The sequence below is a fragment of the Podarcis gaigeae genome (assembly GCF_964106915.1).
Source record: "Podarcis gaigeae genome assembly, chromosome: 17".
Lineage (NCBI taxonomy): Eukaryota > Metazoa > Chordata > Lepidosauria > Squamata > Lacertidae > Podarcis > Podarcis gaigeae.
The window spans coordinates 11,136,850-11,162,460 of record NC_139694.1 but is presented as its reverse complement, the minus strand read 5'-3'; the positions used below and the strand labels follow the sequence as shown (position 1 = coordinate 11,162,460).

General features: G+C 41.0%; 1 protein-coding gene across 9 annotated transcripts; it reads left to right on the top strand.

Moving 5' to 3' along the window:
- The first annotated feature begins 38 nt into the window (after positions 1-38).
- On the top strand, positions 39-24,900 carry RNF170 (ring finger protein 170). 9 transcript variants are annotated; one of them, XM_083719727.1, is made up of 9 exons: positions 83-191; positions 6,553-6,642; positions 8,318-8,461; positions 10,217-10,292; positions 12,765-12,870; positions 13,481-13,554; positions 14,664-14,768; positions 18,873-18,977; positions 20,631-24,900. In XM_083719727.1, the coding sequence occupies exons 2-9, from the start codon at positions 6,638-6,640 to the stop codon at positions 20,898-20,900; spliced, it is 885 nt and encodes a 294-aa protein (XP_083575853.1). In that variant the 5' UTR covers positions 83-191; positions 6,553-6,637; the 3' UTR covers positions 20,901-24,900. The 9 variants fall into 9 exon arrangements, with proteins under 9 accessions (XP_083575858.1, XP_083575856.1, XP_083575853.1 ...); XM_083719724.1 differs by having other exon boundaries at positions 12,762-12,870; XM_083719728.1 differs by having other exon boundaries at positions 98-191; positions 6,548-6,642.
- Positions 24,901-25,611: the final 711 nt, after the last annotated feature.

Genomic DNA, 25,611 nt, shown 5'->3' with positions numbered 1-25,611 from the left:
CCGGCCGCCGACAAGGCGCAGGCGCCCGCCGGCCCACTAGGCCCGCCTTCCCTCAGTCACGCCGCGAGGGAGGAGCGGCGCTCGGGTTGGCTGAGGCGCGCGGGGGGAAGCGGCCGAGGCTGCCAGTGCCGCCGCCGCTGCCGCCGCTTCTGGTTGCTGAGAGGCCTCGCTTGAGCCCGTCAGGAGCTGAGGTACTGAGGCGAGTGGCCGAGCGCTCGTGAGGCGACCCGCCGCGCCCACTTTGGCGCTCTTTCCCGGCGCTGGCCGTCGGCTCCCGTCCCGCCATTAGAGGAGCACCACTCCTTTCCTTTGAATCTTCTTCCCACTCGTGTTCGCTAGGGCTGAGGCAGCTTTTCCTGAGCCCCTTCGTTGGGACGTGATCCTTATTCCGAGTCCTGACGGTTCTCAGGAGTGACTAGGCCGAAGAAACGAGATTTTTTAATAATAATATTATTTTTGGGAAGGAGGTAGCTTTAGGGTTCCTTCGCGCCAGGCCTCTCAAACGGTATTATGAAATATTTGCTTGCGGAGGATGCACTGAAATGAACAGGGGGAGTTTTATCCCATCCCCACCCCCGTTGGTTTTATTTTATTTTATTTTTGGCAGTGCAGAAGTACTTCTCTGTAAAGCAGCGTTTCCCCAAACTTGGGTCTTCGGCTGGGTTTTTTGGGACTACAACTCCCGTCGTTCCTAGCTAGCAAGACCAGTGGTCAAGGATGATGGGAACTGTAGTCCAAAAAAGCAGCTGGAGCAACACACAAGTTTGGGGGAACGCATTTCTCGTCCCCATAAAGTATTGAAATGCTTTGTTCCATGCCGCTGGTGCTAGAAAACTTTGATTTAAGCGAGGCTGGTTGTTGTTGTTTTTTTACTGTTGAAATTGCTATTCTGGTAAGCAGCTGCGTTTTGAGTGGGTGGATGTAAATTTACCCTGAGGTTGCAGCGGGGGTGGGGTTGCACTCCTTATGGGGGTTGAGGAAAGAAAGGAAATCTGAAAATGGATCTGGTCTATGCAGTCCCAGTTTTGAGCACTCTGGAGGGTAAACTCTGACAACTTCTTTTTGGGTGGTGCTGTATTGGGGTGTGTGAAAAATACAGTGAAACCCCTATCTGGGATTAACTGGGAATAACGTGGCACATCTCAGTCACTAATGCATTCCTGCCTTCAAGAGTTACCTTGAAGTTCTACCTTGCTCCAAGGTAGAAAATGGCACACATACCCACCCACCTTCTACCTGGTCACACCAAATATCCAGCTAACCCAGCAAGCTCCTGAAAGCTGGTGCCTTTAACAGGGCTTGCTAGGGAATTGAACTTGGGACCTGCTGCATGTGACTCATGCAACCTACTACTGAATTATGGTTCACAAGGTACAAATTATTGGAAAACCTGCTCTTGCAAGCCCTACTGAAATTAAAAATTGTGTTCTTGCAGAAGCTTTACTAAATATCAGTTGGGATTGCAAAGGAGAAAGACCTAGTATGTTGGGTTTATTGTTGCTTTCTGACCCTAGGGGAGGGGGAATTTAGGAGTCTGCTTCTATGCTTCAAATGAGAGCTTGTGGCCCTCTTGGTGTTGTTTGACTACAATTCCCACCATTCCTGACCATTGGTCATGGGGGCTGCAGCTGATTGGAGGCCCAGGAAGATCTAAAGGGCCACATATTTGCTACCCCTAGATAGAAACTTTACACGATGCTCTTAGAGCAGCTTCAGAGACCAGTTCATTAGTTGGTGTCCAAATCTGTGCCTGATTCAACTCTCTCACCTCATTACAAACTAAGTACAAATCATTGCAGACTCCTTATACCAAGTTAGGCCATTTGTCCATCAAGCCACTGTAGGCCATTGTCTACAGTGACTGGCAACAGCTCTCTGGGATTTCAGACTAAAGGTAAAGGTACCCCTGCCCGTATGGGCCAGTCTCGCCAGACTCTGGGGTTGTGCGCCCATCTCACTCAAGAGGCCGGGGGCCAGCGCTGTCCGAAGACACTTCCGGGTCACGTGGCCAGCGTGACATCACTGCTCTGGCGAGCCAGAGCCGCACACGGAAACGCTGTCTACCTTTCCGCTAGAAAGCGGTCCCTATTTATCTACTTGCACCCGGGGGTGCTTTCGAACTGCTAGGTTGGCAGGCACTGGGACCGAGCAACGGGAGCGCACCCCGCCGCGGGGATTCGAACCGCCGACCTTTCGATCGGCAAGCCCTAGGCGCTGAGGCTTTTACCCACAGCGCCACCCGCGTCCCTCCACAGCGCCACCCGCGTCCCTAGGGATACTGTATTCCTAATTCTACCTGGGATTGAAACTGGGACCTTCTGCATGCATAGCAGATGCTGCACCACTGAGCTGTGGCCCTTCATTTAATGCAACCTCTGCTCATTCTCTGCTTATATACCTGTCTAGTTTATGTTACTCTATAAAGCACCATGTACACAGCTATATAATAATATAAAAAACCGGCTAGAATTCCTGCTGTATCCGAAACAGGCACTGAGAGTGGTAGGTGTAGGGTGCACCCTTCAGTAAAATACCATGTATACATAATCACAACCTTATACAGTTCTTCATGCTAATGAACAGGAAATACCGGTAGTTTTTATTTACACTATTTCCTTTGGATACATGTATCTTGCTTTATAACCCAAATAGGCTCTCAAAGCAGTTACAAAGTATTTTCATAATAAGAATCAAATTTGACTCAAGTTACACTTTAGAAGTTACTCTTTAACTTGAACCAGCTTTCTGTTCCACATATAAGTTGGTGGTGAAATACACTCCTTTGTCATTTAGATTTTGAGTGTGCCAGGGTGGTTAAAATTATGTTCACCCTGTGTCCTTATTGTGGTCACAAATAGATAGTGCACTCACATTTACAGTTTGCTAATATGTAAGAAGCACCTTGTCAGGGACGCGGGTGGGCTTGCCGATCGCATGGTCGGCGGTTCGAATCCCCGCAGCGGGGTGCGCTCCCGTCGTTCAGTCCCAGCGCCTGCCAACCTAGCAGTTCGAAAGCATCCCCGGGTGCAAGTAGATAAATAGGGACCGCTTACCAAGCGGGAAGGTAAACGGCGTTTCCGTGTGCTGCGCTAGCTCGCCAGATGCAGCTTTTCACGATGGCCACGTGACCCGGAAGTGTCTGCGGACAGTGTTGGCTCCTGGCCTCTAGAGTGAGATGAGCGCAAAACCCTAGAGTCTGTCAAGACTGGCCCGTACGGGCAGGGGTACCTTTACCTTTACCTAAGAAGCACTTCAATCAAAATAGTATAGACCAACATCTAATGGAGATTCTTGAAATCTAGTATATCCTGCACTGAAATGGAGGTTTCATTGGGTGTCTCCTAAGGTCCTTCCAGATTGTTTTATTTTCTTATTCCAAAACATTGAATGTTCTAGGTGAGTTTTAAAATGATTTTCCTAAGTCTTTACCTGGAACATTTATTTCAATATTTTAGCTGTATTGCATTGTTATATTTAACTATCCTTTAAACCAGAGCAGCGCACGGAAACGCCATTTACCTTCCCGCCGGAGCGGTACCTATTTATCTACTTGCACTTTGATGTGCTTTCGAACTGCTAGGTTGGCAGGAGCAGGGACTGAGCAACGGGAGCTCACCTCGTTGCAGGTATTCTAACCACCGACCTTCTGATCGGCAAGTCCGAGGCTCTGTGGTTTAACCCACAGCTCCACCCACGTCCCTAAATTGAGTTTTACCTGTACACAAAAAATGGTGTTTTCTTTCTAAAAAGGAATATAATACCAAATAATCCAGGCCATTCTTAATTTTCAGCATTATTTGCCAACCCCTAGGGAAGAATAACTCAAAATGCTTATTGGAACCTTCTAGTTCCCTGTTGTGCCCTTTGTAAATATGAAAGAGAGTAAACACACAGTTGGAGAAGGTATGAACAAACCTTTCAATTCTTGTCAATGGAGAAAGAAATCATTCAGCATGAATGTAGTTTCTCTTTCTTGCCTGATGAGAGGTGTGGTGGCAATTCATAAATCTTCCCTTCTTAAGAACAGTTTTAGCTATGTGTTCTTTCTGGATGTCCTCCTGCTTAGGAAGGGATGCACCTTGGTGCTCAGAACAATGAGAACATTCTATGGGCTTTTCAGAGTGCTAAAGTAATAAATTAACATATCAATAGATCAGGCATCTTTTCTGAGTAGCATGAGTCTTGAATTCATCTGTGCCTTTAGTAGGACTGGGATACACTTACTGCCTTTTCTTGGTTTTCTTTGCCTTTTAGTTCCCATGTGTAAACAAAAATATAAAAGCATAAATTTTGGGGGTTCGTGTTCAGTTGCTCTGATTTGGTACCAATTCATGTCAATAAAAGTTCATCAACTGATTTGGTACACATAATGTAACTAGTACAATTCAAGTTCACATGATAAATTTAAAAGAAAAGGCACACGGTGATCATTTGCTCATTGCGATGGAGCAAGCCAACAGTGTTGCAACTAAAGGTGTCTTCATGCATTCAGCTGAACACACATAGCCAAATCCAGCAGTGCTATCCTTCCCCCTTTTCTTGGAGGAAGGCTTGTTACCTCCCTCATCAAGATTTGTGTTTCACAACTATTCATTTCTGTGTATGCTGATAGCTCCTTATCTCTTTCTTTGTTTCTGCAATATTGGTTTTTCATGTTTGCTTAGAAAATAACTGTAACATACATTTTTGTTGCTTTCCGTTTCTTTTCCCCATCACACAGATGTGAGCCACAGAAAAGCCAATTTAAGTCTCTTTTATTAAAATGGCTTTGATTAACTAAGGAATGCAGATTACCAGACAACATGTATTCAAGGCAGCTATAGAAAAGGGCTACTTGTATACTCAAATATTAAGAGTCTTACATACCCATTGTGCATTTTACATGAAGAGCAGAAGCTGTGGTTTGCCAGTGCCAGCTGACAGTGCAAACCTATAAAGGTCTACTGAAAACTAAATTTCATTGAGTTCACTGGAACTTACTCCCTGGTGAGAGGGTATAGGAGTCTTTTATCTAACATTAAGAAAGGAGTACAATAAATGTAGTTACTCTGGAAGGATATAAAAAGATCAGGGCACATTATTTTAAATTACGTAACATGCTGAAATTAGCTGGACCTGCCTCTAAGGCTAAGCAGATGCAATTAAGATTTCATTTTATTTTGACTGGCCAGTTACAATTATTTATTCCATCCGACACTGGAGGGCATTCTAAGTATTTCTGAACCATGCCATGTGGCAAAATTTCAGCTTTACCACATGAGAAGCATTTAACAAAGTATTTTCAGTGTCTCTCTTATTAGCTATCTAGTCAAAAGCCTAGTGAAATAATACATCTGCACCAACATGTTCTTTTGTGACCTTAAAATTCAGTGCTTTTTTTTTTCAAAAAAGAAAGAAAACTTGCTCACAAGAATAAAAGCATCTGTTGTAATTAAAATGTAGCTGTTTTGTGGTGCTTTGTTCTTATTCAAGAAGCAATGGAAATAAAAAAAAGAATGTGAAGAACTTGAGTTTTTTGCTGTGGGGCCAATAAATTAAATCGGCCTTCAAAAATTCTATTTGCTAAAGGCAAGAAAATGGTTTTTCTCCCCTGCACTTTGCTTTCTTATTGTGTTTTTGATTTTTGTAGCAGCTCTCATCCTGGTTTTGCTAGATACAAGTAAATGCTTCTGCTTTTATCAGCACTCACCAGTCTATGTATGCATATTTGTAAACACTGATGGGACTGCGGTTGCTTTTGGTCTGTCTCCTTTCCTTGGATGCAAACCTTAACCAAGTACTGCTCAAAATATTTTGAGCCACAGGTTATGTGCATATTTTCTTCTCCATACTCTGTTCCTTTTCAAATGCAATTCCCCTGCTGAATGTACCTTCAGCAAGCTGAACAGTAGTAACATTAACCCAATTGTAGTTTAGGGTTAACTGTGGTTCCTCTTTAAACAACTTGAAATCATGGTTTCAGATCCTATTTCAAGCACATCCCTGTTAGGGTTAAGTGCAGTTCATCTCACTTCCCGCACAACAGCTAACCATGGGTTAGGTCCAACAACATCTTTGCTCTATAGCGAAGGAGTAGCTGTTCTTGATTACTTAATAGCATACTTCAGATTTGCATATTTGAGTAGTAGTTAACAGGTCTTCTGAATTTTGGCAAACATGAATGATTGCCATGCACAGAAAGGCGCAAGATAACACTGCTAGCATTTCCCCCAAATTGGAGATAGAGGGAGAGTGACCCAAAACAGAGACAGATTAAGTGGATACTTGTTTATATCCAACTTAATATTTTTAAATGTTAGTTCTTTCATCAAATTTCACCTCAATTTCTTAATGTTTGCACTTCTGTATGTTTCTTGAGTGGATAGGGATGATTTAATAGCATGTTCCATCCAGACCTGACTTGTTTTATATACATACAGCTGCACTTTACTCTGTGTGGGCATAGAAATTACTCAAGCCTATATCTGCAGGTGCGAAAATAATGTAAACATATGCTGTGTTGAAGTATATTTTAAAAAGTAGCTTGAAAATGTTCTCTTTTTGCAAGTACAGCACAGCGGTTTCTCGGATGCTGTGTGTGAAACATTTGCTGTGGGCCTGAAGAAAGCTGCTAATGACATGGTGCTGAGTCTTCCAGATGAGGTAAATAGAAGGAGTTGATGTTGTCAATGTCATGTCACTAAACAAAAGTATTTACCCATTGGCATTTTCAGTCATGTCCTTTGAGGAGAGGAAGCTTACCTGAAAATCAATTTATGCAAGCATAAAAAGGAAAAGGGAAGGCAAGCAAAGAAATTGGCATAAAATTATCATCTTAAATGCATTTACACATCTCACCACTGCTACTACCACTAATAATAATTTTATTATTTGTACCCCGCCCATCTGACTGGTTTGCCCCAGCCACTCTGGGCTGCTTCCAACATATATAAAAACATAATAAAACATTATACATTAAAAAGCTTCTCTATACAGGGAAGACTCAGTGTTATTAAATGCATTTACGATTAGCTAATTTCCTCCCAAAACTGGAAAAGCCAGCTGGCGGTGCAACAGAAGACTGAAGTGGTCAGGATGGAAGATAGGAGTAGTTTGGATGAGGAAAGTGCTTGATTCAGTCTGCCATCAACTTCTCTGATATATTGATAAATTGCATAAAAATGGGAGGGAAAGTACATTATTGTACTTTGTTGGCAAGGAGTGGCTTTTTCATCCATTCAGAAGGAATTTGAATTCAAAGTGTGTGAGCAAACAGGAGACCACAGTTGTTCAGTGGGAAGGGGAAAGTGGTCTGCATATCATCAGATGGACTTTCCCAGGACTCAGACTTGGTATGGAGAACAGACTCCTGGGCTAAGCCCACGTGATGTCTTAGCACTAATTAAGTTTCCAGACTTTGGGGGAGGAGTTTGGAAAGGAGAACAAGTAAGGACAGCTTGTCTGTAACACAAGTGGAGGGAGAAAGAGAATGTTTTTGTGAAGAGTTGCTGGAAAACTGAAAACAAAGCATGGGTTATTGTATGGAGGGGAACACTGTTTATGTGTTCTCTGGTTCAGTTGTCTGGCAATGGAGGTGGAGTTAGTACTCAATTTCAAGGGAGATGCTGGAGCTTTAATATATAGGGCAGCTATACCATTACCCTGTAATCCTCTTAATTCTGTGATGACAGGGTAGGCTGCAACTTTTTAATGCTGGGGGGAAAGCACTCTGTATATGCCCCGAAGCACACACCATTACTACTTATTTCTTCTTCAAAATTCTGTGCCATAGCTTAACTGACTGATTTTGGACTAATACCTTATTACTGTGCCTGCGCTGCCTAGCTGTTAAATGGGACTGACCTCCTCTAAAGGATAATAAGTGCCGTATATTGCATATATGCATATTATATGTTTTTGTCTTACTATGTAGCACATGGCTTGTCTATCTGCTTTTGATTTTTGTCACTTCTAGTGCACACTTTCCACTGGCAACACATTTGAGACTGGATCGTGTTGGACGTGTCATTAGGCTATTGGCTATTCCCACTGCCTATTGTCCGAACTGTCATCTGTGAAACACATGTCACCACATGAAATCCCATGGAATTTTAGAATTCTAGAATGTAGCAGGGTTTATGTGACATGGAGTTTGGCCATGTGGAAATCTACCAGTGTGCCATCTTGTCACAGAACACACTTTGATTTTAAAGTTTGAAGACCATTGGCAACTTCAAGGGTTTTTTGTCTACTCCTTTTTAGTTGTAGATGTGAGCTAAGCATGAATAATTTTTATGCACATGTATAAATCTGAATGCATGTCTTTCCTGGATTCTAGCTTTGGAATGGCCAGCCAAGAAACAGAAGTTCAGAGATTGATCCTAGATAGTGATTCAATGATCGAAGGAATAAGTGACCAGGTCCTGCTGGCAGTGGTGCTCAGCATCACATTCCTTGCTGCACTGGCATACATGCTTTTAAGGTGAGATACTGTTAGCACTTGACAATGACCTACTGTATTTGTAATGTGTCAGGCATATATATTTAAAGTAATTTAAAATATTTTTAATGATACAACACACCTGTTTTTTGACTGCACATTCTTGGAAGCAGCACTTCAAAGAATCAAACTAGAAAGTCAGTAGGGTTGATTAAAATCTCCCTTCACCCACAAAGCTTTTACTGAGCTTGGGCCAAATGAGATGACCTCCAGTTCTTCATGCTACTCATACTTGGTATATTTACAACACTAGCCAAATTGGGGAAGGAGACAGAGAAAGCATCTTTGCACTGTAGAGTTACAAATATATATATTTACACGGGAAGACACCCGAGGACACCAAAACCTGCATTCCTGTACCCGTGAAAATCTACGAAAGCAAATATATATATATATCTACACCCTAACCTGAAAAACCAGTCATAGATATTGTATATGTTAACACCCTTAGCCTATCTAGCTTGGAGCATTAACTAGCATAATAAAACTATGATATTTTCCCACCCAAGTTCTCTGTTTCCATAGCTGCTGCTACTTAAAACTTAAAATTCAGCTTTAAGATATAGCATCTAGATCAAGGGAAGTAATAGTGCGACTGTATTCTGCTCTGGTTAGACCTCACCTGGAGTACTGTGTCCAGTTCTGGGCACCACAGTTCAAGGAGGACACTGACAAACTGGAACGTGTCCAGAGGAGGGCAACCAAAATGGTCAAAGGCCTGGAAACGATGCCTTATGAGGAACGGCTAAGGGAGCTGGGCATGTTTAGCCTGGAGAAGAGGAGGTTAAGGGGTGATATGATAGCCATGTTCAAATATATAAAAGGATGTCACATAGAGGAGGGAGAAAGGTTGTTTTCTGCTGCTCCAGAGAAGCGGACATGGAGCAATGGATCCAAACTACAAGAAAGAAGATTCCACCTAAACATTAGGAAGAACTTCCTGACAGTAAGAGCTGTTTGACAGTGGAATTTGCTGCCAAGGAGTGTGGTGGAGTCTCCTTCTTTGGAGGTCTTTAAGCAGAGGCTTGACAACCATATGTCAGGAGTGCTCTGATGGTGTTTCCTGCTTGGCAGGGGTTGGACTCGATGGCCCTTGTGGTCTCTTCCAACTCTATGATTCTATGATTCTAAGATAGCCCATTTTCAAAATTAATATATGATGAAAACTATTGCAGAATACTTTGATGGGGATAAGAAATTCATGACATAAAGGAAAAGGGAATGATGTCATTACTTTCATCCTAGAGCACAATCCTGTGCATGTCTGCTCAGAAGTAACTCCCACTGAACTTGGTGGGACTTACTCTTAGGTAAGAATGAGTAAGATTGTAGCCTTGAACACTCAAATATTTTTTAAAAAGCTTTCCATTTATGTGCTAATAGTATTTTTTTGAAAAAAAAATACACATAGGGTTAGAGTTGTATCTAATGAAGCTCTACCCAGAGTAGACACATTGAAATAATGGACCTAAGGTAGACACGGTCATATATTTCAGTGGGCCTACTCATGATAGTATGACTAGCATTGGATAGTACCCTTACTATCTGGGACACGGGGAAGGAATTTTGCACTGAAGTTTGGATCAAGTGACTTACTACTGCATAAAATGTCATTGCCTTGCAGTTAATTGAAACATCTTAGAATTATGAACATGCTAGATGAATTCCATTGTGTATAGCTCTGATTTTGAAGTTTTTTGTTAGCATTGTATTATGCACTGTATTTTCTCTTAACAGAAATGCCCACCAAGCTATTCATCCAGAAAACCAAGAGCTAGTGAGAGCAATTAGACAACAAATACAATCAGAACAGGTATAATGCTATCTGCTCTTCCTTGCATAAATTGCATTTGGTGCCAACTCTCAGATAATTTCTCATGTGATGACCAGGAGGCAGATAAATCTGAACCTCATAGATTTTGTGCTCCTTTAGAGACAAATCTGGTTATAATACACGGATGCTAGAGAATAGAATTCATGTCTCATGAACCTTTTGTAATAGCTGGAGGCTATTCCCTCTGTTTCCCAAGTTCAAGGATGGGTGCTGTGACTTATGAAAACAAAATGGCATAGCATATGCACAAGAAGGAAGCATTGGCATGCTTAAGGCAACACTGAGAGTGACAGAGGTACACATTTAAAAGAAAAGAAACATTTGAGGGTTGGAGGAAGCCCAAAAGAGGGGGGAAAGATTGACTCTGTATGTGTGCAGTCCCAGGAGGGAATGGTGCTAAGGAAGGAGCAAAATAAAAACACAGACACAACCATCCCTCAGGTGAGGAGAGTTCCCCGTTCGCTCTCTCTTTTTTTTCTTTTAAATATTATTTATTCATTGTTTGCTTGTTTGTTTTCATTTACATTGTACCTTTTCTTTTCTTTTTAAAAAAATATTTATTAAGGTTTTAAAGGTTACAAAAGGAAAAAGTAAAAACACCATATTAAACAAAAACAAAACAACACATCACAATAAAGACAAAAAGACAAAAAGAAAAAGAAAAAGTGAAAATAAAAATCAGAAAAATGAAATCCATTAAAAAAAACACCACATCAAATCTTCCCATAACTTATCTTTCATTTGCTTGTTTCATTGACCTCCTCACACCTCCCTTTTTTGTATTCTAGTTCGGTTAACTATTTCAGCAAATCCTTTCCATCTTTTCCAATTTTTGTCCTGTAATTTATCTTAATATAATGTAACTTTACTTTCCCTCCTTTCACCAATTAACAGTCTGTTTTTTCCTAAACCTTTAAAACATTTCTGCTAAAACCACATAACTTCATGCCAACAATCTTCTAGCATTCATTAATTTTACAATGTTTCTGTAGATAGTCTTTAAATTTCTTCCAGTCTTCCTCCACCGACTCTTCTCCCTGGTCTCCGATTCTGCCAGTCATTTCCTTCAGTTCCATGTAGTCCATCACCTTCATCTGCCATTCTTCCCGGGTGGGAAGAGTTCCCCATTCTCAGCAGGCTCCTTGCCTGAGAATGGGGAGCTTTAAAGGTGCAGGTGGGGCTGACAGTCAACCTGATCTGCAACTTCAAAGGCTCCTTCAAACAAGTTAGAACAGATAATCATGCCTCCTGTGTGGTGGTGTAGGCAGCAAATAAAGTCTACTTCATAGCCTTCGTCACATCCCAAAGTAGCCACTTGGTAGAGCTCTTCATTCTATGGCCATACTACCCTGAACATGCCTGATCTTGAAAGCTAAGCAGCTTTAGCCCTGGTTAGTAATTGGATGGGAGACCACCTGGGAATACCGGGTGTCATAGGCCTTTGCCTCCTTTGTGGGATGTGGGTGACGCTGTGGTCTAAACCACAGAGTCTCTTGGGCTTGCCGATCAGAAGGTCAGCGATTCGAATCCCCACGACAGGGTGAGCTCCCGTTGCTCGGTCCCAGCTCCTGCCAACCTAGCAGTTCGAAAGCACGCCCAAAAAGTGCAAGTAGATAAATAGGCACCGCTCCGGTGGGGAGGTAAACGGCGTTTCCATGCGCTGCTCTGGTTTCGGTGTTCCATTGCACCAGAAGCGGCTTAGTCATGCTGGCCATATGACCGGGAAAAATTGTCTGCAAACACCAGCTCCCTAGGCCTGTAAAGCAAGATGAGCATCGCAACCCCAGAGTCATCTGCGACTGGAATTAACTGTCAAGGGTCCTTTACCTTTACCTTTTAGAACTCTTCAGCCAGTGGTCCATGGTCTGATGAAACCAGCTTCGGTACACACAGACCTGAACCTTCTGGGAATGTGCTGTGACTCTTTTGCTAAGCACTTTGAGGACAAAATCACCTCCACACCAACCTTTATGGTGTTGTTAATGTGGCCTTTCCTTGTATCATCCTGCTTGAACCCTTAGGCCAGAAAGTTTATTTAATGAGTACCCATGGAAGAACTTTGTGTGGTGGCACCCATACTTTGGAATCCACACCCAACAATTGGTTCTTTTAGGCAAATCCTTAAGACTTTTTTTAATCCAACAAGGCCTTTTCAGGGTACATTGTTAGATACTTTTCTCATTGGTTTTACAGATTAAGTTAATATATTCTCATTGCTTTAATTAACTTTGTCTTTTGTTTTAACTTTTTTAGACTCTGTAGGCTAACAAGTTGGGTTTCTGCCCTATATTTTCTACTGTATGATTGTTCTTATGTGAGAATAAAGTCCGGAAAATATACTTGTGAAAAAAACTTTCTTCAGATCTTGCAATAAGGATTAGTTTGCACCTTCTGGCAGGTACAGCAATTTGCTCTGCTTGAAGAGGTGACACTTCTCATTTCTTCCAGCAGAATGTACTTGAAGACAGACAACGTTTCTATACTGATATGTCATGCCCAGTGTGTTTACAACAGGCTACATTTCCCATTGAAACAAACTGTGGACATCTTTTTTGTGGTAAGCAAAATACGTTTTTGCATCACTTATTGCATTCTGTTATGCTGGTAAGATGTGTTAAGTAAATGATGTGCAGAAAAAGATGCTTTTGAAAATGTGGTTTAGTTTTACAGCAGCATGGATTTCCCCTTTGATTTTTTTCATTCAGCTGACTGTGTTAGATACTAGTTGTTTCTAACAGGTATTTAAACTATGTCCAAAAATGTAAAAATGATCATTGCTATAGCAAATATATTAAATTACTGCGCATTTTTATTCCTGTCCTACTTCATATATATTTTATGTATATTTGTGTAAGAGGCTCACAGCAATTCAAAATATCAGTTTCATAAGAAAGGTTAGGCATCATTGCCATTTAAAGCTGGCAATCGCTTAAAAATGTAGATTGACAACTACTTCAATATTGTTTGCAAAGATTTCTTAAGATATTGATTTGCACAGATGATTTAATGTGTTGTAGAGAAAATAGTCCTTTCACCCCACAAAATGACACTTTTGCATCAGCTTATCCTTTGGATCAGCTCATCATTTTTGAGTGTGTGTTGAAATAGCAACTTCTATTTGGGTTACTGTCAGTTTAAGAAAATAGTAATGGTATTATTTTATCTAGGTTCCTGCATTATTGCATACTGGAGGTGTGGTCCATGGGGAGGTGCAATACATTGCCCTATCTGCAGGCAAACGGTAATAAGCTGATATTCAAAATTGTGATGTTAACTTTTGGTAACTTTCCCTTCAAAGTTTTTACATGTTTATGTTTCAGGAATATACAGAATACCATTAATACCTGAGTAGAATAGCATTTGCTTTAGAATCTACTGCTAGGCATCATTTTAGATTATGAATCCCAGAGCAGTATCTACATTAATCTTTGTAGCAAAGCCAACTAATAATCACATAGCACCTGCGCATTTAAAAAATAAATAAAGACATTTATTTCAAAAATCTCTTAAGCGGGGAGGATAGAGATTTCATCATCAATTACATAATAACCTACTGCTCTGTCCCAGCTCACAAAATAATAGCAACATGCTGCCATCTATATGTTTTCTCATGTGCTCAAAGTGAGCAGTTCTTATGGGATATGCCTCATAGCAAACACAGGACCGGAAAGGGAAACTTTGACTCCTGGATTTCTTCCTCCCTGGTAATTCCTGTTTCACAGACAACATCATGACAGCTAAGAATCTTAAAGGGGACAAAGCAGACACAGTGAAACACGATGAAACAGATGCCATGGCAAGCTTAGTCTCATAGATTTGTGAAGAACTAGCATAAGATTGGTCTAAAGTTCTTCTATCTCTAAGGGAAGATATCTCTAAACTGACAAAAACTACGGCTGAAACTAAGGGCAAGTGACATGATCCGGGTGTATGTGTAGTCTTGGTAACATAGTTTCATATGTAGATAATAGTTCAATGTTTAAGTCTCTCCCCTGCAACCATTCAAACCAATCTTATGGACTGAATTTCCTGTTTGCTTTGGGTTGTGGATAATTCTACTGTAATATCATGGACAAATTTGGCAGGTGGTTCACAGCCGAACACCCTGGTTTTCAGAACTTGCAGATTTCCTTGAGCTCAACAGTAACTTTAATCTCTGTGGTTATAAGAAGATAACTACAACTGCACCCATCTTAGCGCTTGGATTTTGCTTTTATGCTTCAACACATCATTATTTGGCTTTAAAAAACCCACACACACATTATATTCTGTAACCTTTTAAAAGCATGGTATAAGAAAGGAAACAATCCACGTAAAATCATTAAGTAACTGATTTTTTATTGTGTTCAGGTAATTTTATTTTCACCTCTCTTCAGTGAGAGGCAAGAAGATGCAGTGCAGGTGCTTCAGGATGTCAGTGATTACAACAGGAGATTCTCAGGACAGCCAAGATCGGTATGTGTAGGGACAGAGTCAGGAAGACCAGGAACCCACAGTTTCACCCATATGTTGCATCCAGCCTAGCCGAGGGAGATGAAGAGGGAGCTGAGGATTGTCCTTCCATTTAGTGTACCTCTGAAATCCACAAGGACAGTCCCCTCCCCAGCTGCAAGATTGACAGAAGGACTGGGCTTCTGAGCTACCTGTGGCGCTTCAGAAGCAAAGCAGGATCAGGACATGTCTTAACCTTCCTCTTTGGCTATCAACAGCGCAGCCAGGATTTGTAGTTTTGTAGCTGTGGCTCTGAGAAAAGCCCAGGCTTTGTAGTCTAATTCTAAGGCACAATTCTCACCCCTTCCCAAGCCCCAAGCTTGAATTTGGGTTGAGGAGTCAGGAATTGTCTGACTTGGCACTGTGTTACAGAGATGGAGGAAGAAGCCCCCACCCTTTGTGGGGAGGGGACTAGAAACAACATCTTTTGGTTGGCCAGCAAAGCCAGCCAAATTTGAGAACCCCAAAATTTGAGAACTCTCTTGGATGGAAGTTGTGGGTGTGTTCAAGGTGCAATGAGCTCCTGTCTGTTCAGGAACAAGTTTGTTTCCTTGAGGCCAAGGCGGCATATCTAGAAAAGCTTAGAGAGGCAGAGAGAGTGGTGGATGAGGCCCTCAGGGACATTATAGCTCTGTTCCACTTCCACAGTGATAGCTCCAGGGAGAGTGAGGGTCTCGATGTAGTAGGTATGACAGAATCACGGTGGAGTGGAGAGAACAAGTGGAACACATTATCTCTAGATATAAACGCCATAGGAAAGATGTACTGGAGATGGCGTTGCTCTGTACATCAAAGAGAACATTGAGTCCAGCAAGCTAAAATTCCCCAAAGGGGTGGACTCCTCCACAGAATCATTGTCGGTGGTGATACTGGGCCCCAAAAGCAATTTAGTACTAGAGATGTGCTATTGTCCCCTTGATCAAAACGCTCAGGGAGATCTTGAAATAAAAAAATGAACCAATAAAGTGTCCCACGGGGGAAATGTTGGTAGTATTGCTACATTTTTGTTCCAGTCACAACAAATAGGTAAAATTTCTAGATACTCTAAATGATTGTTACTTAAACCTGTTGGTCATGGAACCAACCAGAGGGGCGGTGACCCTGGACTTGAATGGCACCCAGGAACTCTAGTGTCTGGACTAACTTTTGCAGGAGAGTCAGAGGAACTGAGGCAGATAGCAGGGGCACCTTGGTTCTCAAACGCCTTGGTACTCAAACAACTTGGAACCCAAACATTGCAAACCCGGAAGTAAGTGTTCTGGTTTGCGAACATTTCGGAAACTGAACATGCTCCGTTTTCAGTGTTGCATTCCAATTTGAGTGCCACTCTTCCATTTTGAGTGTTACGCTGACGATTTGAGTGTTATGCTGAGGTCTGTCTTTGCTATTTATTTTGCATTTTTTATTTGTGGCTCTTTGTTTTTGTGACACTTGGAAAACACTGGTTAGGAGGGGGAAAATAACCAAGCACGTGTTGAACAAAACTTTCCTGCATTTCAGGAAGTTGGACTATGTGATCCTTGTGGTCGCTTCCAGCTCTACAATTCTATGATTCTGTGTATATAGAAGAACATATCTTGCTGAAGTAGAACCAGCATGGCTTCTGCAAGGGGAAGTCCTAACAATATCTGAGTTATTTGAGAAAGTCAACAAGTATATTGATTGATAGAGGTGATCCAGTTGATATCATGCACTTGGACTTTCAAAAAGCTTTTGAAAGGGTCCCTTGCCAAAGACTCCTTAGTAAGCTTAGCAGTCATAGAATAAGAGGAGAGGTCCTCTTGTGGATCAGAAATAGATTAAGTAGCAGGAAGCAGAGAGTAGCAATAAATGGCTTCAGTTCTTGAATGTTAGAATGGCGTTGGCTTAGAAATTGCGTGGTTTTCAGCTGAATTGGATAAGTAACAAGAAAAGAAGGGTTAAAAGTTTAAATGAAATTAAGGGGAAGGATTTGCTGAACTAATATAATAGAAATTGGAATACAAAGAGGGGAGGTATGGGGAAGTCGGGAAAGTAAGGTATAAGAAAAAAAAAGGGAATGAAATTATACTTGTACTTTTTTGTCTTGTTTTTTTTTTGTCTGTGCTATATTATTGTTTTATTTTGCTTCTATATAATTATTGGAAAACTCAATAAAATTCTTTTTTTAAAAAAAGAGAGAGTAGCAATAAATGGACAGTTCTCTGAATGGAGAGTCACTTAAGGATCAGTATTGGGACCTGTGCTTTCTAACTTCTTCATCAAGAGTTAGGACTGAACAGTGAGGTGGCCAAGTTTGCTGATGATACTAAATTGTTCAAAACTGTTAAAAAGGTATTGTAAAGAGCTCCAGAAGATCTCTCCCAACTTAGTGAATGTGTGGTAAAATGGCAAATGCAATTCAAGTGCAAAGTGATGCATGTTGGGGCAAAAAAAATATTAATTTCACATATATGCTCATAGGGTCCGAACTAGCAGTGTCTGGCTAGGAATGAGATATGGGGGCTATAATAGATAGCTCTATGAAGATGTGCAACAACTGAAAAAGGCAAATTCCATGCTAGGGATCATGAGGAAAGGAATTGAACGCAAAACTGCCAATATCATAATGCCATTGTACTAATCTATTGTGTGAGTACATTTGGAATACTATGTGCTTCTGGTCCCCACATCTAATAAAGGGTATTCTCATTTCGGCCAAATCTGTGCCATTTGCATTTGAGTTTCCCTATTGTGTTTATTAGGCCTTCATTGATCCTGCTGGGTTCCCTAGTGCCATTCCCATTCCTCATATGGCAACACTAACATTCCCCCACCTCCATCTATCTGTATAAAATTAAGCAAGTATAAGTTGCTGGCCTGGGCATAGTGATGTCCTGTGAAATCTGTTACACATTATATGCCTATTAACCATATTTATATTCTGCATAGAATTTAATACTATATATTCTTACATAGTATTGCATTTCTGTAATAATTAAAAACCCTGATTCCCACTGCATGGGGATTCAGTGGCCGGATGCTAGTCGTCCTTTGTAATCAAAATCAGAGGCAAAGTTCCCATGGCAGAATACAGCTCTAGGCTCAAGTTCTTGGGAAATTATGCCTCTGTAATGATACATGTGTTTGTGTAATACTACATGTTTGTGTGTAATGTGATATGGGACATGTGTAGTCTTGGTAACATTTTATGCACAGGTAACAATTTAACACGTTTTAAAATCTCCTTTGTGCAGCCATCCAGATGAATATTTATAGTGAGATGCTATATTTATCTTGTGGGCTGTTTCCTGTTTTGCTTCAGACTATGGATAATGCTGGGACGCAGGTGGCGCTGTGGGTTAAAGCCTCAGCACCTAGGACTTGCCGATCGAAAGGTCGGCGGTCGAAAGGTCGGCGGTTCGAATCCCTGCGGCGGGGTGCGCTCCCGCTGCTCGGTCCCAGCGCCTGCCAACCTAGCAGTTCGAAAGCACCTCCGGGTGCAAGTAGATAAATAGGGACCGCTTACCAGCGGGAAGGTAAACGGCGTTTCTGTGTGCGGCTCTGGCTCGCCAGAGCAGCGATGTCACGCTGGCCACGTGACCCGGAAGTGTCTCCAGACAGCGCTGGCCCCTGGCCTCTTGAGTGAGATGGGCGCACAACCCCAGAGTCTGTCAAGACTGGCCCGTACGGGCAGGGGTACCTTTACCTTTACCTATGGATAATGCTACTCTAATGTATTGGACTACTTTGCAAGTGCTTTGCACCTTGGTTTCAGAACTGTCAAATTTGTCTGAGCTGTATGGTATGTGTAACCCCTGTAGTTGTAAGAGACGCCTAGTAAGAATAATTACAGTCACATGTTTTGTTCTTATGCTAGAGCACGTCATTTGTTAGGGTATGGCTTTTCTGTAACCTTTTAAAATTTGGGTGGGGAACCTGTGGCTTTTCAGCTCCGATCGTTCCTGAGCAGTGGCCATGGAGGGAGCATTGGATGGAAGTTGAGAATCCAACATTTGGAGGGCCAACAGGTTCCTCACCCCTGTTTTAAAATCACTGCAGTGGAAAGTGCATACAGGTATTAAATGATCAATTTTCTATTGTGTTCAGGTAACTTTATTTTTACCACTCTTCAATGAAGAACAAGAGGATGCAGTGCAGGTGCTTCAGGCTGTCAACGATTACAACAGGAGATTCTCAGGACAGCCAAGATCGGTATGTGTGGGTTATGGAGTCAGTGGGACCAGGGGTACAAATTCCATTCACCAGTAGCACACAACATTACAGAGCACTGGAGCATTTATTTCTCTGCAAGCACAGAGGCCAGTCCCTGCCCTTCCCTAGCATTAAGGTTGGAAGGATGAATGGGCTTGTTTGGCTATAGTGCTTTGAAGGTACTCAAGAGTATGGTCGCAAAAGGACAAGCCCTAGCCTTGTTCTTTAGCTCTGGAGAGAAAGGCCTGGGTTTGTGGTTTTGCAACTGGGCTTCAGAGACAGGTCCAGTCATCCTTCCAGCCTTGGAGATGGAGAAGAGTTGGTCCCCACGTTTGTGCTACAGTTAGTCCCCACTTCATCCCTTTCTACCTCCAAGGTGGAGAGGAGCATTGGGGCTGTTTCTATAATGCATTGTGTAGCGTAATTCTAGGAACAATCTTCCCTGCCCCCTTTCCTAGCCATAAGTTTGCATTTGTGGTGAGGGAGCAAGGGATTCTCTTTGCATTTGTACTGTGTTGCAGAGATGAAGGAAGTAGACAATGACCTTTGTGGTGAGGGATCCAGAAACTACATTTTTTTTGGTCAGCCAGCAAAACCAGCCAGATTTGTGGACCCCACCCAAGACAAATAATAATCCCTGTTGATGTGGTGAATTTTCGGGAATAAAATAAGGGATTTAATTGAGAAATACCAGCTTTAGACGCCCCAGGCATGGAGAGTTCCCAGCTTTTGTATGTCTTACTACCCTTTAGAGATTCAGCAAGCTTAGTCAGAAAAGAGTTTATGCTATGTAGTAGTTAAGAGAGGGAGCTGTAAGCCTAAACAGGGGCAGGCAACCTAAGGCCCATGGGCCACAATTGGCCCACGGGGGTTGTTTAACCAGCCCACGAGCCACCCCCAAACCAAGCCATCTGCTCGGTGAGTCCCCACGTGCTGCGCTAAACCGGCACAGCATGGTGCAGGGACTCGCTTCCACGGCGCCAGAAATCGTGTCTGCACAGACACAAGACGCCGGAAATTGGGGGGGGGGGGGCGCTCAGGCACACACGTGATCTGGCCCATGGAGGGATTCTGCTGGAGTGAACTGGCCCAGGCGAGGTAAACCTTGCCAACCCCTGGCCTGAAGGCTCCTTGTTGAAATCTTGCCCCAACCCATTAACGATGCTTTGGCAAGCCACACTCTCTCACACTCCCCCTCTGCAATCTATTATGATTAATAATATTGGTCTGCCTTCTGGGTTCTTTTGGGTATGGATTGTTGAGATATAAAGCATTCTAACACTTAGAGAAAGTGATGTTTCAATATTGAGTCTTATTTAATTATGTTTTGTATTGAATGTAAAACCTTGAACAATATTTTGTTTTTCCCATGTGTTTGTTTAATCTTGTACTTGGTATAAAAAAAAACCCTGATCCAAGATGCTGTTTATATTCAGAGTCCCTATGAATGAGAATATAGATCTTTAAGAGGGAGATACTGGGGGAAAGGGTCATGGACACAGTCCAAGAAGGAATTACACTATCATCCTTTTTCACCAATATTACAATTTGTGTAAATGCACGTGAGCTTGTAATATATGTGTCAAAAGTCCCTGAGATAAATGTACCATGCATAACATTTACCAAAAATTGGTCTTTCTACATTTTGTTTAGATTATGGAAAGGATTATGGATTTGCCCACGTTATTGCGCCATGCGTTCAGAGAAATGTTTTCCGTTGGCGGTCTCTTCTGGATGTTCCGCATCCGAATATTCCTCTGCCTCATGGGAGCTTTGTTGTACCTGGCATCCCCCCTGGATTTTCTCCCCGAAGCCCTGTTTGGAATTTTGGGGTTTTTAGATGATTTCTTTGTGGTGTTTCTGCTACTCATCTATATATCTATAATGTACCGAGAGGTTGTAACACAGAGACTGAACAGATGAAGGCGAATGTCAGTGACCAACATTCAGGAGCACTAAGAGGGGTGCTTAGCTAAATGAGCCACTATGAAATAATCATCTTGACACATTTTCAGTTTCTGCTATTAAATAGCTTCTAGCCAAACATCTTATGTAAGCATGGAAATTGTCATAATGGTGATAGCGAACTGGATTTTCAGTGTTTGCTATATAAAAGAGATCTGATTCAATATGTCATGTACTGCTTACATATGTTTACAGTGGATGAGTAATTGTACGTTATTCAAGGTACCACCAATTATAAGGGAATTTCTTTTTGAATGTTTAACAAAAAAAAAAGAAAGTATTCGGTTTAGCTGGACATGTATTTAATGTACTCAATGTACAGTTTTTTTATTCAGTGTACAGTTTCAAAGACTGCTTAATGTCTCATTGCGGGTGCTGAAGTGGGAGGGAATTGTTGGTTTTTAAAATAACCTAGTTTAGCATCTCTGCCTATGCAGTAAGTGCTCAAGCTTGGGCAGCAGCATACTATTGCACAAATATTCTAAGTACAGTATTGCTTTAGCTGCAATTACATACATCTCTCCATATAACATTTGTACCTTGCAATGTACACTTGTCCATGCCATGATTAATGATGGTATGTGTTACAGATAATTGCTCTTTACATTGCAGGTTCAACATGATGGCTTGGATAAAATAGAAGACAGCCCATCTCAAGAGGGGAATATATAGTATAGTATAATGTAATCTTAACTAAACCTTTGAACTTGAAACAAAACTAGGCTCCCTGATCATGTGAAATGCTAAGTGCTAGTGATTAGCTGAAATCTAAAACTGAATGTTATACTTGAAATAACTTCTCGTAATGGGCACTATCACCGTGTTGTAGGTATACTTACATGCGTGCTTGCTTAGAAGTAATCCTTATTAAACTCACTGGGACTTGCTTCCAACTAAGCATGCATAGAATCGGGGTGCATACCTTCTAAGCTTGCACCACATGGTGTCCATGAAATGCTATGAAACACCTTGTTTGAGATGCTTACCCTCCATCAAATTTAAATGGTTCTTGAGGCAGGAGAGAAGTGTTGAACAGGTGCAAAAGCACTGGGCTTTGAACAGCCCAGGAAGAGAAGAGATAGCATCCTTTTATTTCTATTCCTATGTACAAGATTTACAAAACACCCCTCAAAATGCACAGATTAGATGCAGGGACTTGAGGCCCCTATGCTTGGAATGCTCCTTATCACTTAACCATGAAGTCACAGCCTTGTTTGGCCAGTTCCTGCCTCAAATAGTCATAGGGAAGAGAGCATTTTGGCATCACTAGAGACAGAGCTCCTTAAGAGAGAAAGATATGGGATCTTCTGGAGCAGCCTATGGGATCTTAGCCCACTCCTCTCCAGTATGAATTTTCTACACCAGCATTAACTATGGTGAAGGTTTATAGCAACACTAATATTAACTATAGTTAATATCAATCAAGGTTTTATTTTAAGCAGCTTCACTCTCTGTTTTTTTCATACTGGCAAAACCTGGCTGGTGTTAAGCATGGTTGAAGTCAGTACCAATGCAACTCTTAGCCATAGCAGGGAAATTCATGCCAGAGGAGAGGAATGTGAGACACCGCAATCTACTCCCGATCATATAACCATGGTTAAGGGAGCGAGAGCATTCTGCGCACTGGTCCTTTGACACTTTGCTTTGTTTAAGGCAGTAACTCTTTCAATTTGATAAAATCCTTGCCAAAGAAAACTCATCCCTCACTTACTTTACTGTACTTTTTTCTATTAAAGTCCCTAAGTACTTGAAAATATATTTGATCCCCTTGTATTCCAGACAAGAGCATATTTTGAAATATTTGTGTTGTCCATGCATCCATTTCCTTGCAGGGTATCTGAGTGACATTGTAAGCATATGAACATGTATCAAAATGTAAGTTAAGTGCATTGAAATACTAACTTTTGTTGAGTGGGGAGGTTTCTCTTTAGTCTCAGTTTAAGAACCTGGGCATGAACAGGGCAAAGGTTCTCTTAAAATGCAAAGGCGATTTCATTCTCACAAATGTTAATTGTTTCTATGAACTTAGTCTTAAATCTGCAAAATCATGGCTGGGGAAAATGTTTGAATGTATTAATTCTGTCTCGAGATTTACATTTGGTTTGTTCTGTCTCTACTTGACATGAATGTTAAAAACAAGGGAAGGAAAGAGAGTGAGTTTAAAAAGAGAAAACATCTCCCATCAGTTTTACTGTTTTTAAAGGCTGCCTCTAGTTCCTTTCAATACTTCTGCTTACTCTTGTCATCACTAGTATGTGATAGTGATGTGTTGCCTACCTCGGATATGATGCCAGCCTGATGCACTAAACAAATCTTCCTTTATTTTTGGTCAACCCAAACTCTATGTAGAAGTTGGGGGAGAACATATGAAAGCACTACTGCACGTCAAGAAGTGTAGAGCCTAAAATAAAGTATATAAGAATATAAGTGGGCTGTTTCAGTCTTTGATGTTCCTCTAAAACAGTTGTAAAAAGAGGTTGAGTCAAACCCTAGTACATATTGCCTTATTTATTTTCTGGTGGCTGAACAGTCTTCTTATGCAACCCATTTTCGCTTTGAACAAAAACAGATTTCAACTGATTACAGTAACCACAGAGTTGTTTAGTAGCCTTAATGTCCTGTTTGCCACCTGCGCTGATAATTTTCTTCATTCAAGTCTGCATCATCAGTGCAAGTCCCTTTACGTAACTTTAGAATGTCTTCCAAGTGGCTTTTGTGTGCCTTCTTTGTCTGTCACTGGTGCTGATGTGAGAAGTGGGCTTGGTCCACATCACACCTTGTCACCTGTCACTGTTCAGCACTCGATTTCTGGAATCTCTGCAATCATTCTTGCACCTCATAAAAATAATACAAATATTTTTGTTATGCTTAGCTATCCCTGTTCGCAGTGCCGATAGTATGTACAGCCTTAGTTATTGGAGCCTTATGCCTCACCCATGCTCTTCTTGCACCTGTTCCCTATAGGGTACCTTGTTTATTTTTCTGCTCAGTTGTTTTAGCATCAAATGATAAGGCTATATTTCTTATTTTTAAAAACTGGAGAAATCAACATTTTATATTCTCAGTATATAATTTTAATATGGAATCAGTCATACGATCTCTGTATAATCTCAAACACATACCTTTGCTGCCAACACAAAACTGTGGAGGATAACAGGAAATTTTTATTTCCTATTGTGCATTCTTCTGCATTGCTCTAGAGACGATTTTCTTCCAAAGGGAAATCTGCTTCCTAATCCTTGATGGATAATGTGGGGCATGAACGAACTAATACTATTTTACAGGAATCACTGCCCTTTTTGCCTGCATATTTTAATATGTCCCTCTGAATCGTATCTCGATACCTATATAGCAATTTCATTCATTCCTAATAGTAATAAAAATCCATTAATTTGGGGAGAATATTTCAGCTCAAAAGCCAGATGCAGTATTACAATCAGATAAGAGAGCTTTTCTGTTTTATTGCAAGGCACTTCTCATTCAGAGGAAAAGATGGATTTTTCCAGTATTAGCTTTAAACATTATCTGGAAGAATCACTAACCAGAAATCCTAAAGTTTAGGAATGGATCCTGTAGAAAATAAATGATTAAAGTAATAACTATAAAGATTTGGACAAGAGAAAATACTCCAAACAGAAATCTTGTCTTGTATCTCTTTTTCTTCCATTTCCCTGCTAATTAATGATCTGTATTAATAAAGACACTAGTGGCTACATGATGCTTTTTGATGCACATACACTCAATTTCCCAAAACAACCTTAAGGCCACATACTGATTTATTTGCTGCAAGTACTATGTCAGTTGACTTTCATATGAGGAACAATTAATGACCAAAGTTGGTGTAAAAAGGCTGCCAGAGATCTATGCAGTTGTAGGCAGCATGCTACCATAGATGTTTTACACAAAATGTAAGCTGGCTCATGTATTTACTGAAAATAAACCATGTTTGAAATAAGAATTTTTTTTTTGTCCATTTACTGTATTTCTGCATATTTGTAACATTATAATCTTATGCTTTATTCCTTGAAACATGTTTACGGACACAAAAAATCTATTGCATGCACTTTCTGCAGACACTTTTTTCAAATCCCTGCTCAGTCATGAAGCTCACTGAATGGTTTGAATCCATCAGTATCTTTCAGCACAACCAGGCCTCTTGCAAGGATAATGTTAGAGAACTCCAGCTACACTGCCCCATGCTCCTTTAATATATATATATTTATATTTTGACTGCCTTCTCCCCCTCTTTCTGTGGTTCTCAAATTTTTTTAATATCTCCTGCATATCCAAATTCATTTAATTTGCTCATTTAATTATCTACTTTAAATATATACTCTTCTAAAACTGTAGGTTATTACAATAATCCTGCTAATGTTTTTATCTGTTTGCAATTTATCTGTAAATATTCAGTAAATCATTTCCATTCTTTTATTTTAAAGAATTTGATATCTTGATTTCTTATTCTTCCGGTGAGTTTCGCCATCTCTGCATATCCCATAAGTTTTTGTATCCATTTTTCCTTTGCTTCTTTCCACTTTGGGGCAAGTAGCATTCTTGCTGCTGCTGTAGTAGCAGACATAAATAAATTTCTGTATAATTTAGGTAGTCCTGTCCCTATAATTCCCAAAAGAAAAGCTGCCAGGTTGTTGTTTATTTATAAAAGTTATTT

Coding starts and splice junctions, on each gene's coding strand:
- RNF170 (XM_083719724.1), top strand. Junction 13,555..14,663: donor GCCCTATCTGCAGGCAAACG/GTAATAAGCTGA, acceptor TATTGTGTTCAG/GTAATTTTATTTTCACCTCT. Junction 14,769..18,872: donor TCTCAGGACAGCCAAGATCG/GTATGTGTAGGG, acceptor TATTGTGTTCAG/GTAACTTTATTTTTACCACT.